We start from the raw sequence: 13780 nt of genomic DNA, 5'->3' as shown, positions 1-13780 counted from the left end.
GAGAAGAGGCACCTCTGACAAGAGGATGCCAGCACTTTTCTCCTGGACCTCACATCCAGGAAGCATGTAAAGAACTAGCTGCAGAATGTGGCAGGATTGTATTATTATGCAACAATTTTCCTTGCATGTAGCTGCAATTTGGAAATAGATCTCTGAGTTGCTCTCCCTGAAAGACAGGATTAACTTCAGAAGTTGGCATTTGCCGGTTTGGGGAGAAACAAGTGTGTGATCATAGCTATATGAGTCACACCATTTTATATTTCATGCAAGGCAGGGTAGCGAGCCTGGGGCTGCTATTTGTCAGTGAGTCCAGGGTGTACAGTTCCTCTTGTGCTACGTAGATGAGAATGGCACAGGCTACGGGGGATTGACTGACGGTTATGTAATAGGAACTGGTGGGGCATGCGCTTTTTATCAGTTCTTGGCATGGGCAAGGGTCTATTTAAAGGCTCCTGAAGAATCATATAAACCCATTTCATTCATTTGTTTGACAAATATTCTTCAAAAGCCTACTGTGTGCTGAGTACTGTTCCAAGTGGAGGAAAGAGAGAAGGGACAAAAGCTGTAGAGCAAGAGGCAGAGAAGTGAGCTGGAGGGACTAGAGTTTATGGAGAGAAGGAAACGGGGTTGCTAGTGCTGGGTAGTCACCTCTCTAACGTAGAAAGAATGGAAATTCTTTCCTGGTTAGAGCAAGCTGGGGGTCCTGAACCTCTTACTCTAGAGCTGAAGGATATGAGACAAACTGCAGGAAGATACCAACTTTGGTTGTTTCCAGGCAGGTGGAGGTAGAGCTAGAGTTGTTAGGGGAAAGAGCAACGGAAGGTGGAGCCTTGCTAGAGTCCCACAGAGACCGGAAGTTTTATTTACTCAACAGTAGCGGGATGAAATTGTGAGGTGAGATGATACTATTCCAAGCTTGGCACATTCCCATTTTCTCCTGATAATAAAAGGATTAATGCAATGGAGAAAAGTGGTTTTCTCTGCCCCATAGATTGCCCAGTGGATGTACAGAAACAGAAAGGCAAGTAAGTTGGTTTTAAATAGTTTGGTCATCTTACCAATGATTGCCCCCAGTAAACATGCACCACCGTGTCAGTATGATATGGAGCTTTGGAATCCTTCAATCTCTCAAGTTTCCCTCTCATAATGGGGGCATCTTGTACTGAATGTAATTCTGGCCTCGGAAGGTACACACTATCTTCTGTATAGAAGGTACATTGTCATCTGTGTGGTATGACCCTGACTTCAAGCCAATGACTTCAGTTGCTGCTTAATCTCCCAAACCGAGGACTATGGGTAAGTTTTCACTCAATAAGTATTTCACCTGACGTCCCAACAGTAGGTTCTAACTCCTGCATAGGATGTGCCTCTCAAAGAATAGAACCAACCAGGCTTCTGAGAAGATTAAGTGTGAACTACACATATGTTAGAAGACTACACAGCCCCGGGAATGAAACTGAGTTCTTGTTAGCTGAGCTGAGGATTCAGGGCTCATTTTCAGCCTAGCAGGATCTGGATTAAGATTAGGAATTGATGAGTAGTTCAGGTCCTAAGACAATCCCTTCTCTAAAATGCTCTATCTATCTATCCATCTATCTGCCTGTCTATCTGCCTATCTGTCTGCCTGTCTATCTGTCTATCTCTATCTATCTATCTATCTATCTATCTATCTATCTATCTATCTATCTATCTATCTCTATCCCCCCTCTCCTATGTATAGATTCCTCTTTTCATTCTTCATTGTTAATATGGTGTTTTGGTTTTTTTTTACAAAGTCCATAAAGACTAACAACCCAGCTATAGTTATACATACCTGTAACCCTAGTACATGGGAACGTGAAGCAGGAGGATGATGAGTCCAAGGCTAACCTGGGCTACCTAGTGAGATACTATCTTCAAAATACAGAGATATGAAATGATCACATGTATGTATAGCTTCTGTGAGCAGGGCCAAGCTTAGACATTCAGTTGTATTCACTCAATACCGTGAATCAAGAAAACTGGCAACCAAGGAAGACCATAGCTGAGATTGGCCATAGTCACCAGCTGCAGCTGTTTTCCAGAGGCAAGAGGAGAAGTAGTTGTTGGCAGTAACTTGTAGAGTCCAGCATCAGGACCTCATGGAACAAGAAGCAACGTCTGTATCTAGTGGTAATGTCAGCAATAGCCTCCCTGAGCCCACTCTGCATTTTAAGCAGGCATGTTTCCCACTCTGTGGAGCCTCCCTGCTGGGTTCTCCAGCCCCCTCAGAGATTTTCGAACTCCTCAACATCTTACTATAGATTTCCTTCCATATTAAAATAATTAAAGTTGTTTTCAGTTGCTCGCTATCAAGAAACTCAATTGAGATAGAGTTCTAGAAATTGATAATCAAATGAAAATTATAAAAATACATGACAGAAGATGTATAATTTTATGATTTCATAGATATTTCCTCTACCGTGGAAAAATCTTTTCAGGTGTTACAAATAACTTCCTCTTTCACTTAGCTCTCTACTTGATAGCATGGTTCTTCTTTATTTTTTAGATTATAATATAATTAAATAGTTTCTCTCTCCCTTTCTTCTCTCCACACAATCCCATATACCCCTCCTTTCTCTCTTTCAAATTCACAGCCTCTTTTTTCATTAATTGTTGCGTACATATATGTGTACACACACATGCACAAACACATATTTCTAAATACATAAGTATAGCCTGCTCAGTCTGTACAATGTTACTTGTATGCATGTTTTCAGACTGACCATTTGGTGTTGGCTAACCAACCAGTTGGTGTGCTCTTCCTTGGAGACTATTTCTCCCACGCTCAGCATTCCTTAGCGGCCTTTAGTTCTTTGTATATGGTTGGAGCCTTATGGCCTTTCTCCCATCCATATTAGTGTGTCTATTGTTGTTAGCCTTGTTCAGCTTACATTTGGGCAAGTCGTATTGGTGAGACTGCATGGGTGTGACTTCTGATGTTACTAGGAGACACAAGCTCACTGCAAACTCCCTGGTCCTCTGGCTCTTACAATCTTTCCACCCCCTCTTCTTCAATGTTCCCTGAGCCTTAGGTGTGGGCGTTATAATGTAGATGTCTCCATTGTGATTGGGTCCCACAACTATGTCTGTTTGTTGATTATGGTTTTCTGTAATGGTTTCCATCTGTTGCAAAAAGAAGTTTTCTTGATGCAAGGTAAGGACTACACTTAGCTGTGGGTATAAGGACATATATTTAGAATGTAGTTAGGGCCATGCTGATTTAGTAGATTATGCACGATTTAGAAACCCCTGGGTTCACTAGCCCTGGGTCGTGCAGTTCTTAAGGAAAGAAGATGATGAAGTTTTCAATTTTCCTTTTCTGAGGAACATGCTACACAAGGATGGGGGTCAGAGGAGGCTAAAAGATTCTTTTTGTCCAACTTAGTATCTGGTTTATTGATCACTGACTCTGAAGTCTGTGCTGATTTTCCTTAATGGAGTTCTTCAAGATAAATGTTCCAGCCCTCCAGAATAAGAGTTCCTTACAGGGAAAAACTGCAACCAAAACAATTCGAGGCTGAGGCAATAGCTTAGTGGGCAAACCCACCGCCTACATACAAAAGCTGGTTGTGGTGGCCTAGAGCAGAGACAGTGTCCCAGCTGCTGGTTTCTGGGCATACGGTCAAGCTGAGGGGTGTCGTGTGTAGTGAACACACACATAATCTGGTGTGTTTAGTTGCCACATAGTACAGCACCCCTGGTTTCTAGCCTGGTGTTCAGAAGCAATGCCTTGAAGACAGGCATGAGGACTAAGACTGGTCCTATGGGTGGTGCCAAAGATCCTGGGGATGGGAAGTTCACTGTCTGCAGTGGGTGCAGTCTCCTCCTGGATGAAGAGACATCACAGACAGATGGGAGGTGTCAGGATATGCTGTCAAGGTATATATTCAGCTGAGAGTGACCACAGCAACTCAATTCAGACTCACTTAACTTAGGAGAGGGATTTATTGGCTGCCATGGAGAAGTCTGTGGACACATCTGAAAGGTTCCTTTATCACATTCCTTATACCTCTGATTTATCTTTATTAGCTTTCTGCTCTTCATTAAGGGACCTCTGGAGCTTCTAGACTTAGAGCACCTGGGTCAGCCCAGTATAAAAGAGCCTACATCTTTACTGAGAGTAACCAAGAGGGTGTCAAGATTCTGATGGTGCTCCTTGGCTCGCATGGTTGTTGTTGAACCAATTACTGTGCATAGCTATTTCCAATGGCAAGTACAGACCCTTACGACCAGTCTTGGGACCAGAAGTCAAGTTCATCACCATCCCCACTATATGACTTGAGGGTCAGGAAAGAAAGAGTTGTATTGCCATAGGCATTCAGAACTGAATCAAGATTCTCTGAGAGGAGAGCTCTGAGTTAAAAAGTAGGTCCCATACCTCCTAGAGAACTGGACTTCCATGTCTTCTCTTAAAACCAGAACAGTCTGACCCATCAAGCATCCCTACACACTGGTGCACAAAAAGTTGACATTGGAGTAGATATTTAGGAGGAAGCAAGTATGAAAGATACCCCATGGGGTGTGGGAGCAACCTTACAGGCTGAAGACAGGCAGGCATTTCCCAGAATCCGAAGCCTTCCTGATTCACACGGATGGCAATATGAGAACAAAGCACAAAGTCTCTAGATTAAAGCTCAGATGCCACTGTCTTAGAGACCTGTCTTACAGTGACATCTCCTTTCACCATTACTGTCTCTTTGTCATCTTCCTGTTCACCATATTGCTGATCAGAATCCAAATAACCATGACCATTTTTGCTCCACACTAGGGTGTAGTTGGAATATGAGAAATACACTTACTTATCTTGTTTGTAATTCATGTATCTAGCCCCAGGAATAGTGCCTGACACATAGTAGAGATGCAACAGATGCCTATGACTGAAGGAGTCGTTGGAGCTCCTGAATACTAACCTGTAAACCAGGAGAGTCAGAAATACTTGGAGTTAATTAATTTCTCTGAATGTATTTTGTGAACTCCATGATCTTCAGAGACATTTAAAAATAAGATCTTCATGAAAGATATATCTTCTTATAAAACAGAAGAGATCTGAGGTGTGCAGGTTAACTCATGGACGTCTCTTGGGTCCTGGAGTCATCTATAGTTCTGTGTTCTTTGCTTATCTGAGGTTCTCTCTTCCATGAGATACTGTCTTGTGTCTTAGTGAGACATTTGGCACAGTCCACTCTGTAGAAAAAGAAAGCACAGAGGTCTGTGGCTCCTTTGTTATACTCCCACTGCCAGATTGTAAGCTGCCAAAGGAAGAAGTCTGTTTCATGTTACCTTTGTGTCCTCAAAGCTCCCAGCACAGGCATGTGATGTCTGCATATTGAAGGAACCATTGGTTGACTTCAAATGAGCAACATGGGACTAAGTTCCCAAATCCTTATGTCTGCTACAGTGACCTAAAACTTGACAACGTGATGCTGGATTCTGAGGGGCACATCAAGATCGCTGACTTTGGCATGTGCAAGGAGAACATCTGGGATGGGGTGACAACCAAGACCTTCTGCGGCACTCCAGACTACATCGCCCCAGAGGTGAGAACACACATCCACCTTCAATGATGTCTCTCCTGCTCCCAGATGGCTGTGAGCAGGCTGGGAAGGGCTGAGGGCTGTTCCTGGGAACCTTAGTCTAGCCTGGACCCTGCTCTAAATCGTCTCTCTTGAGTTCACACTTGCAGATTAGCAGACTCTCAGGCTCCAAATATGTCAAGACTTAGGAAGATTTTTAAATAAAACTCAAAAGAATGATCCAGTGCACATCAGTAAAAACACATCCATCACAGACTGCTATGGCTTGTGGCCATATGATGCCTCCTAATTATGACATTGAAGTGTTTGTTGACAGAGTGAGAGACAGAAAGGGAACAGATCCTCTGGCTGACATAGCACAGCGGTGCGACACTGCGCTGAGGAGTTGCATTCTAGGAGACCCCAAATTTGTCTTCCTGGGATAAAGGTAGAGGTGAAAGGTGAAGTTTAATCTGAGTGGGCCCCTTCCATTCAAAGGAAGTGGTCAATCACTAGGTTTTTCCCAACGGGACATGACACAATTATTGGTGAGTACATGACACAGAGTCTTGGAGAGAGAGACATCCTAGGATTTCTCTTTCCCTTGGCTAGCTGTTAGTCACTTGATATACAAGAACAGTCTTGAAGGTTCCCTGTAGAGCTAAAGAAGTAGGCATGATGTTTAAAACCTACATGTTCTGTGCCCAAGCAGCTCCTTTCTAGAAACTTAGGTTGCACACACAGATAAATGCACACACATACAGAGAATCGGTATGCCTTTCAAGTCCGTCCTTCATGCCAGCATTATTTCTTAATAATGAAAAATAAGAGAGAACCTCAATATTCGTGACTATCAATAAAGGAATGGTTCACTAATACATACCACATTTGGGTCAGGAAGTTATGTATAACCTTGGAAGGATCAAAGCATGTTTGTGTGAACTCATCTGAATAATGTCCCTCAATAGGGGTGAGAGCAGGAGACTGTGGTTTACATACAGTAGAAAATATCACTAGTCACTAATTTAAGAGAGTAAGTTAAATGTATATGAAAATATGGACATGTTTTCAAGACATATTGGTAAAAGAGAAAATAAAATAAAATCAAACGAGGCATGATTACACCCACCTGCCATCTAAGCATGCAGGAGGCTGAGACAGGAGGAACTTGAGTTGGAGGCCAGGTTGAACTACACAGCGAAACTGTTCCACAAACGAAAGAATAAAAATAAGACAAAACATGCAAATAAGGAATAACAAATATGACAGTGCTGTTTATAGACAGTGACAGCAGCACACAGAGCGCTGCCGTGTGTTTTCTCCGAGTATGCGAATGCTCATGCAAAGGTGCAGAAAATCTGCCTGGGAGATGACACATTGATTGCACATGCTGCAGAGGGTAAGGATGCTTCAGTCTAGCTGAGTGTCATTAATGCATGCCGCAAGGTAAGTGTATTTGCCTATCCCTGTGCTGTATACCCCTCAGGTTGGTTATCATTTGACTAATTCTTCGTAGTATCCCACATACTCTGACATAGTTCCTGGGTGTGTCCTTCGTTCAGTGAGTCCTAGTTCCCAACTCTAGCTATACTTAAGAATCATGAAGGAGCTTTAAAATTTCTAGGATGCCCAAATGAATCAGAAATCCCATTGAATCAGAAATCCCTGTAGGGTCATGGTCTCCAACCAGTCCCAGCTGGTTACGGAGCTGCTGAGGATATTGTGCCCTGAGCTGCTGACTGCGTCCTCCTCCAGCTCACCGTTGGGTGACTCTGTCCTTGGTCAGGTTTTGTTATTAACTAACCACATCACCTCTGGCAGCTTCTCTCACCTTCCCAGCTCTATTTTCCTTGGTAAAAGGATTAACTTCTTGGACTGTCAGGAGGAGCAAATAAGACACCAAGTACCTTAAAGGTGTGAAAACACATTCACCAAGAAGCTTCTCGCAGAGGCTGTGTCTTGCAGTCACTTCTGTTCAGAGCACATTTCTTGTTTATTTCTTCTGTTTCGTTATTTGTCTATTTTAAGTTTCCAAATGAAACTATGCATAGATATAGTGTACAACATGCTTTGTGCATGTGGAAGGGCTGAATTGAGTCAGTTTGCATGTGTATAGTCCCATGTACTTAAACTTTTTGCTTAAAATCTACACTCAGCAGTTAAAAAAAATGTTATTAGTGTATATGTATGTGTGCATGCATATGCCACAACAGACATGCGCATGTGGGGGTGAGAGGACAATTTTGTGGAGCTGGGTCTCCCCTTCTGGGATTGCATTCGGGTCACCAGGCTCAGACAGCAAGTGCTTTCCCATTAAGCCATCTCACTAGCTTTCAGCATTTTTTTTTTTTCAAGCATGGTTTTGCTGTGTGGCCCTGGCTGGCTTTGAACTCATGGCAATCTTACTGTCTTAGTAGTTCAGGTGTTAGGATTACAGATGTGTGCTCCAGCCCCTGGCGGTCATAGTGGCTTTCAGGAAGGCAATTCATTGTTGTTAACTGTCATAGTCACGTTGTACTGTAGAGCTATGGAACTTGTGACTCTTAGCTGGGGGGAGTCTTTACCCCTGACCATCATCTCTGCGTTTCTGACTTGGAGGCAGAAGCTAGGGTGGGAGTCAGGCTTCAAGAAGCAGACATCTTCTTTATAACCAAATTTGCTCCAGTGCCTTTGTTGAGTAAATAACTGAATTACAGAGCAATGGGAAGGATGAGGTATGGGAGATGTTCAGTATCTCATTCATCCCCACAAAACCCCAATGTGTACCTAGTGTATCTGTCTATAGAAGAAGTTACATAACTTTCCTCAAGGCCACACTGGCAAATAGCAATCAGGATACAGCATTAGACCACGTGGCCGGCAAACCTCAGCCCTCACTCAACCTTTGCTGTATCACCATTCTTGCCTTGGACATAGCTGCTTCTTCATTCTATACCCTGAATGCTAGATAGTCAGACAGCTATCAAAACCTGGCATCCTTGGGTGCCATTTGACCCGTCAATCCTATGGAAATCATTGGACCGTTGGGCATTTGTAAGACAGATTTGTGTATGTATCCATCCAGGGGAATCCTCTGCAGAGGTGAAAACCAATGCTGGGGCTGGTGGCATGACTCAGCGGTTAGGAGTGCCCGCTGTTTTTCCAGAGGTCCTGGATTTGGTTCCTAGTACCCTTGTGAGGTGGCTCGAGACTGTCTATAGCTTGAGCTCCAAGGGAATTTGAGCTCGCCTCCAGGGCCACTGCCCGCATATGCACATACCTATACACAGATACGTGCACATTCACACATACTTCAATGTAAAAATAAAATCTTAGAAAGCAGCCAGTGTGTCAGCACACAAACCAGACAGAAGTGTAGAGTGAAGAGCATATCCCGTGGAGTGTTCACCTCTGAAGTAGAACACACACCGTTCAATACAGTCATGGAAGCGTCTAGCAGGGGACGGACCAGTGCTTGTCATGAATTTTCTCTTGACAAAGAATTATGGATGGTTTCTTACAAAATTCTTTTACTATAGCTGTACTTTCTGAATAAAAACAGATACAAAATAATCACCGACACTTTTACATTTTAAACTCATATTTTTAATCATGGTTCAAAAAAACCATACTGAGCTGTGGGTGTGGGTCAGTCACCCAGAATTCATGAAGCCCTGGGTTGGATCCCTTAGCTTCACAAACAAAAATCAAATAAGCCAAACAGATAAAAAAATTTTAAAAAATGTTGTAAAATTTACCATGTTAACCATCTTTAAGTATGTGGTTCAGTAGTGTTAAGTATGTCCACATTGTTGTGTAAATGTTTTTACTCTATAGTGAGAAACAAAAATAACTGCTTCTTGCTAAAACGCTATACACAGAAGTTCAAAGTGTCACACCACCACACCCAGTGCTTAAAAAGGCAAGGTGGCACACACAGATGTTTGCCCAGCTGTAGGTGCCTTTGTGGAGTGTGTCCTTTGTTCCCCAAGCATCATCTATGAGGAAACAGCTCGGGTGCACCCTACCCTTCCTGTCTACTCTCTGAGACCCTGCTCAAATAACCTTGCAGGTTAGGACCACACCTGAGACTCTCCACCCCCGTGCTAGTACTCCCTCCCTTTAAAGTAAGTGTGAACTCAGTCTCCAGCCGCAGGGGCTGCCTGCCACTCTGATGGGATGCCTTCTGTTTTCCAGATCATCGCTTATCAGCCCTATGGAAAGTCTGTGGACTGGTGGGCCTTTGGAGTCCTGCTGTATGAAATGTTGGCTGGCCAGGTAATTGAATTTTAAGTGATCTGTCAGAAAATCGTCCTCCACCTCCAGCCACATGGTCTCTGAAGAAAGTGACAACTCATTCAGAGCTCATGAATCTGAGTACTTTCCTGGCCTTGGGGTGATTTAAGTTTGTTGAACATCTTCTCATGTAGTCTCACCTTGAGATGGGAGCGGGGAGGAAGCCCTGCTGGTCAGAGAAAGCTGGGAGGAGGGCCAGGCAGGGGTTCTTCTCCCACCCTGCCCTCTGCTCCACAGGCACCTTTTGAAGGGGAGGATGAGGATGAACTTTTCCAGTCCATCATGGAGCACAATGTGGCATATCCCAAGTCCATGTCCAAGGAAGCTGTGGCCATCTGCAAAGGGGTAAGTTGTTTGGCACTCAAGGCCAGGACTACCATGCAAAGGGTTCAGGTTGTCCCCCAACTAGCAGGCAACAGAGGTTTGACATCACCTCTCATACTGCTGCCGACACCAGAGCCCTGCTATGGAGCTGCTCTCTCCCCAAAAAAAGAGATCTTTCTTCTCAATTGCACCAAGGTCTGTAGAGGCAACTGTGTACTGGAGTCTTGCTTTTGGCTGGGTACCAGCCGGAAGCCTTACGCAAAGAAATACTTACGGAATGAAGGAGGTAGGAAACACAGAGACTCTGCCCAAAAGCTGGAACGCTGGGAAGGGCATAGTGTGGTTTATCTTGCCCTGCTCTGCTGCGTGTGTGTTTAGTTAACATTAAAATTCTATGACTTTTGTTGTAAGAAAATTTCAGACAGTGTTGATTTTAAGTGATTACCTGGATAAGATGACTTAAATTTAGTGTCCCCAAACCTGCATGATCTCCCTCAACTTGTAGTGCACAGGTGTGCAAATACTTACGTACACATACACAGTTAAAAGGACACAGACAGTTACACACCTGCAATTTACAGAAGTAATGCTTGTGAAGAAAGCCAGACAGCAGTTTACAGGTAAGGACTGTGTATGCTGCATCTTGTGCTGGATCCAATCTGTGTTTCCTAGACTGTACAGACCGAGGCCCCATCCCAGCGATGAAGTCCGCGTGCTAGTGTTCTGAACCCTCAACCCTTCACCCCAATGTGGCTCAGAACGCACTGCCTTTAAATACATTGTCCAAAGGATGCACTTTCTCAACCACGACAGAAGTGTGAAAGCTGCACTCTGAGACTGAGGGAATAGCGTGCAAGGATAGAGTTCTTATAAATGTTTTTCCACCAGCCAACAATGAGGGCAGGCTGTGCTAGAGCTCTCCTTATGTGTCTACATATGCCAGGGCTGTAGTCATAGATCTCTGGGATGCTTGCATATTCCTCATGCCCTACCCAGCCCTGCTCTTCTTGACCCCAAGCAGATGCCACTATGGTGGCTCTGGCTAAGGATATTGGCAACAATCAGGCAGCTCAGCATGAGTCTTGGCCCTGATGACATGAGCTGGGCCAACCTCACAGCTTGAAAATACCTTGTAACACTACCTGAACTCCCACCGGGTGAATCACCTGAGCGTTGTGTCTGAGCCATACAAGCGAGGATGCAGACATCTCTAGGGAAGCCACGTGTGAATTAGCCTCAGTCTCTAACATCTTCAAGTTAAATTGGTTCCAGATTTTTTTCTTGGAGGGTGTGAGGCAGGGAGAGAATAAAAACAAGGAACACAGAGGAGACTCAAGGGTTTATCTGGAGTGTTGGCAAAGTCCATATCTAAAACAGGCTGCAGACAGAGGCCAATGAGGCTCCTGGAGACATCCTGTCAGGAGAGGAGTGGTAGGAAGTCAATCACCAAGCCTTTGATTAATGATTTCCAACATCTGAAGGTCTAGATAGTCCCCATAAACCCTTAGCTTTTCAGCTGCCATGTTGGCCTGTCATTCTCACAAAGCATCAGTTAGTAAGACTGGGAATCACAGTCCCCTTTAGACACGATGTACCCTCTCCAGTTTGTAAAAACAAACTAACAAACAAAAACAAAAGGGCCAGATTCCATTTGGGTTCAAGTTCAAGTCCAAAGATATGAGCCACTGTGATCGTGGGGAAGTTGTATGACCTGATTTACGGATTGAGGCCAATAACAGCACTGCACATAGGGTCCTTTGATGATGAAACCAGTTAATACCTATAAATCACTGAGACCATTGCCTGGGCTCTGCTCCAGAGCCCTAAGGCCATCTCCAATATGACTAATGCTGTCACTGCTATGTTTGGTGCCAGGCTCCTCTTGGCATTTGAGTTTGTGTACCCTTGCGACAGGAGATTTTGAAAAAGGGAGGATTTAGGAGATCAAAAGGCCCTTGTAAATCCTCACCCTCTCGTTTCTTAGGTGTGTGGTTCTGAGCGATTCCCTTGTATCTTTAGACATCTGCTTCTTCATCTCTAAAAACAGAAGAAAAGTACTCAGTGAACCATTTCCCAGAGCATTAAGTGAGGCAGTGGAAGAGGACTCTGGCGGCATGGCCAGTGTGCAGTAGGTGTCCAGTGCATGCTCACGACTTCCACTTCCTGAACCCATCCCTGCCTGGACAGCTGGGGGGTTCTAAGTGGGTCATGGAGGAGAGAAAATTTTCCAGGTCAGCTGCCTTCAACTTCAGCTCCAATTAGCACTTTGCCTGGTGGAGTGGTTTTCTATCAATTCAGGATCCATAACCTTCAGGACGAACTGGAGTGACTCCCTTTGCTGTTGGTGCTGGGGCACTGTTCTGAGCTGAGTGGGCGAAGTGCAGTGTGGGCTCTCTCTCTTCAAGGCTGGTACTCCTTCCAAGTAGGGGCCATGCTTAAGCCAAGAGCCAAAGGCTTCCTCCTGAGCAGAGGGCCCCAGGAGATGCGTCTGGGAGGTGATCTGAGATGGGAACAGTGATTACATCCAGCTGTCTACATGGCTTGGGGCACAAGAGTACAGCGTGGGAACCCGGCAGAGACTCCTCCTGCTCTGTGTGCCTACAGTGACACTTCTTTGCTAGCGGTCTCCCTGCCACCAAGGAATCTGAAAACAGACATCTTTCCCACAGATACCATCTTCTTTTATATGTCTAGCTCAGTAAAAACCCTATTTTCTACCATGAAAACAGCAAAAGCTTGCTCCGATTTCCATGGCCAATATCCTGGAAGCAGACAGAAGCCTAGACTGGCAAGTTGAAGTGAAAATAAGCAGAGACTGAGTTACAATGAGCTGAGAGAGCCATGCTATTCAAAACCTGACCCTGGGGCTGGGGAGGAGGCTCCACGGGCAAAGTACTTGCGTGCATGAGGACCTGAGTTCAATCCTCAGAACACACGTAAAAAAGCCAGGTGTAGTGAAACATCCATTATCTCGATAATGGGGAGGTAGAGAGCAGAGGGTTCCTGGGGCTCACCAACTAGCTAGCTTAGTTAAACTGGGGTTGTTCCAGGCAAAAATGAGAGTCTCTCAACCAAACAAGGCGGGGAGTGACTAAAGAAGACATGGGAGGCGGCTCTCTGAGCTCCACATGTACACACACTCACACACAAATGTACACACACACACACACACACACACACACACACACACACACACACACACACACACACATGCCCAGCTCTTCTCTTTGGCTGTGTGACCTTAAGCAGATGACTTTACTTCTCTGGACCAGGTTCCTTATCAAGAAAATAGGGAATAGCTGCTGAAGCCTCAGAGTGTTGCTATAAGATGCAAGTCCTAAATAATGGCTGGGTTGCCTTTAGCACAGAACCAGATACATAATGTGCTCAGTCCACAGAAACATCGTTGGTGTTGGTGGTGTTGTTATCAGGGCTGAGACTGCCTGGACTATTGGTTCTCAACCTGTGGGTCATGACCCCCTTGAGATCACCTAAGACCATTGAAAAACCCAGATATTCATATTATTATTCATAACAGTAGCAAAATTGCAGTTATGAAGTAGCAATGAAAATAATTTTGTGGTTGAGGGTCGCCACAACATGAGGAACTGTGTTAAGGGGTCACAGCATTAGGAAGGCTGAGAACC

General features: G+C 44.6%; 1 protein-coding gene across 2 annotated transcripts in view; it reads left to right on the top strand.

Moving 5' to 3' along the window:
* The window catches only part of Prkcb (protein kinase C beta), a 239535-nt gene that overhangs the window by 193193 nt on the left and 32562 nt on the right, over window positions 1–13780 (top strand). For both annotated transcript variants that reach the window (XM_059267354.1, XM_059267345.1), the window contains exons 13-15: window positions 5420–5558; window positions 9711–9791; window positions 10047–10154. In XM_059267354.1, the coding sequence (XP_059123337.1) occupies window positions 5420–5558; window positions 9711–9791; window positions 10047–10154 (328 nt within the window). The remainder of the gene's footprint in view (window positions 1–5419; window positions 5559–9710; window positions 9792–10046; window positions 10155–13780) is intronic.

Source organism: Peromyscus eremicus, chromosome 1 (genome assembly GCF_949786415.1).
Source record: "Peromyscus eremicus chromosome 1, PerEre_H2_v1, whole genome shotgun sequence".
In the NCBI taxonomy this organism is placed as follows: Eukaryota; Metazoa; Chordata; class Mammalia; order Rodentia; family Cricetidae; genus Peromyscus; species Peromyscus eremicus.
The sequence above is the reverse complement of the archived record's forward strand: the minus strand, read 5'-3'. Positions and strand labels throughout refer to the sequence as shown.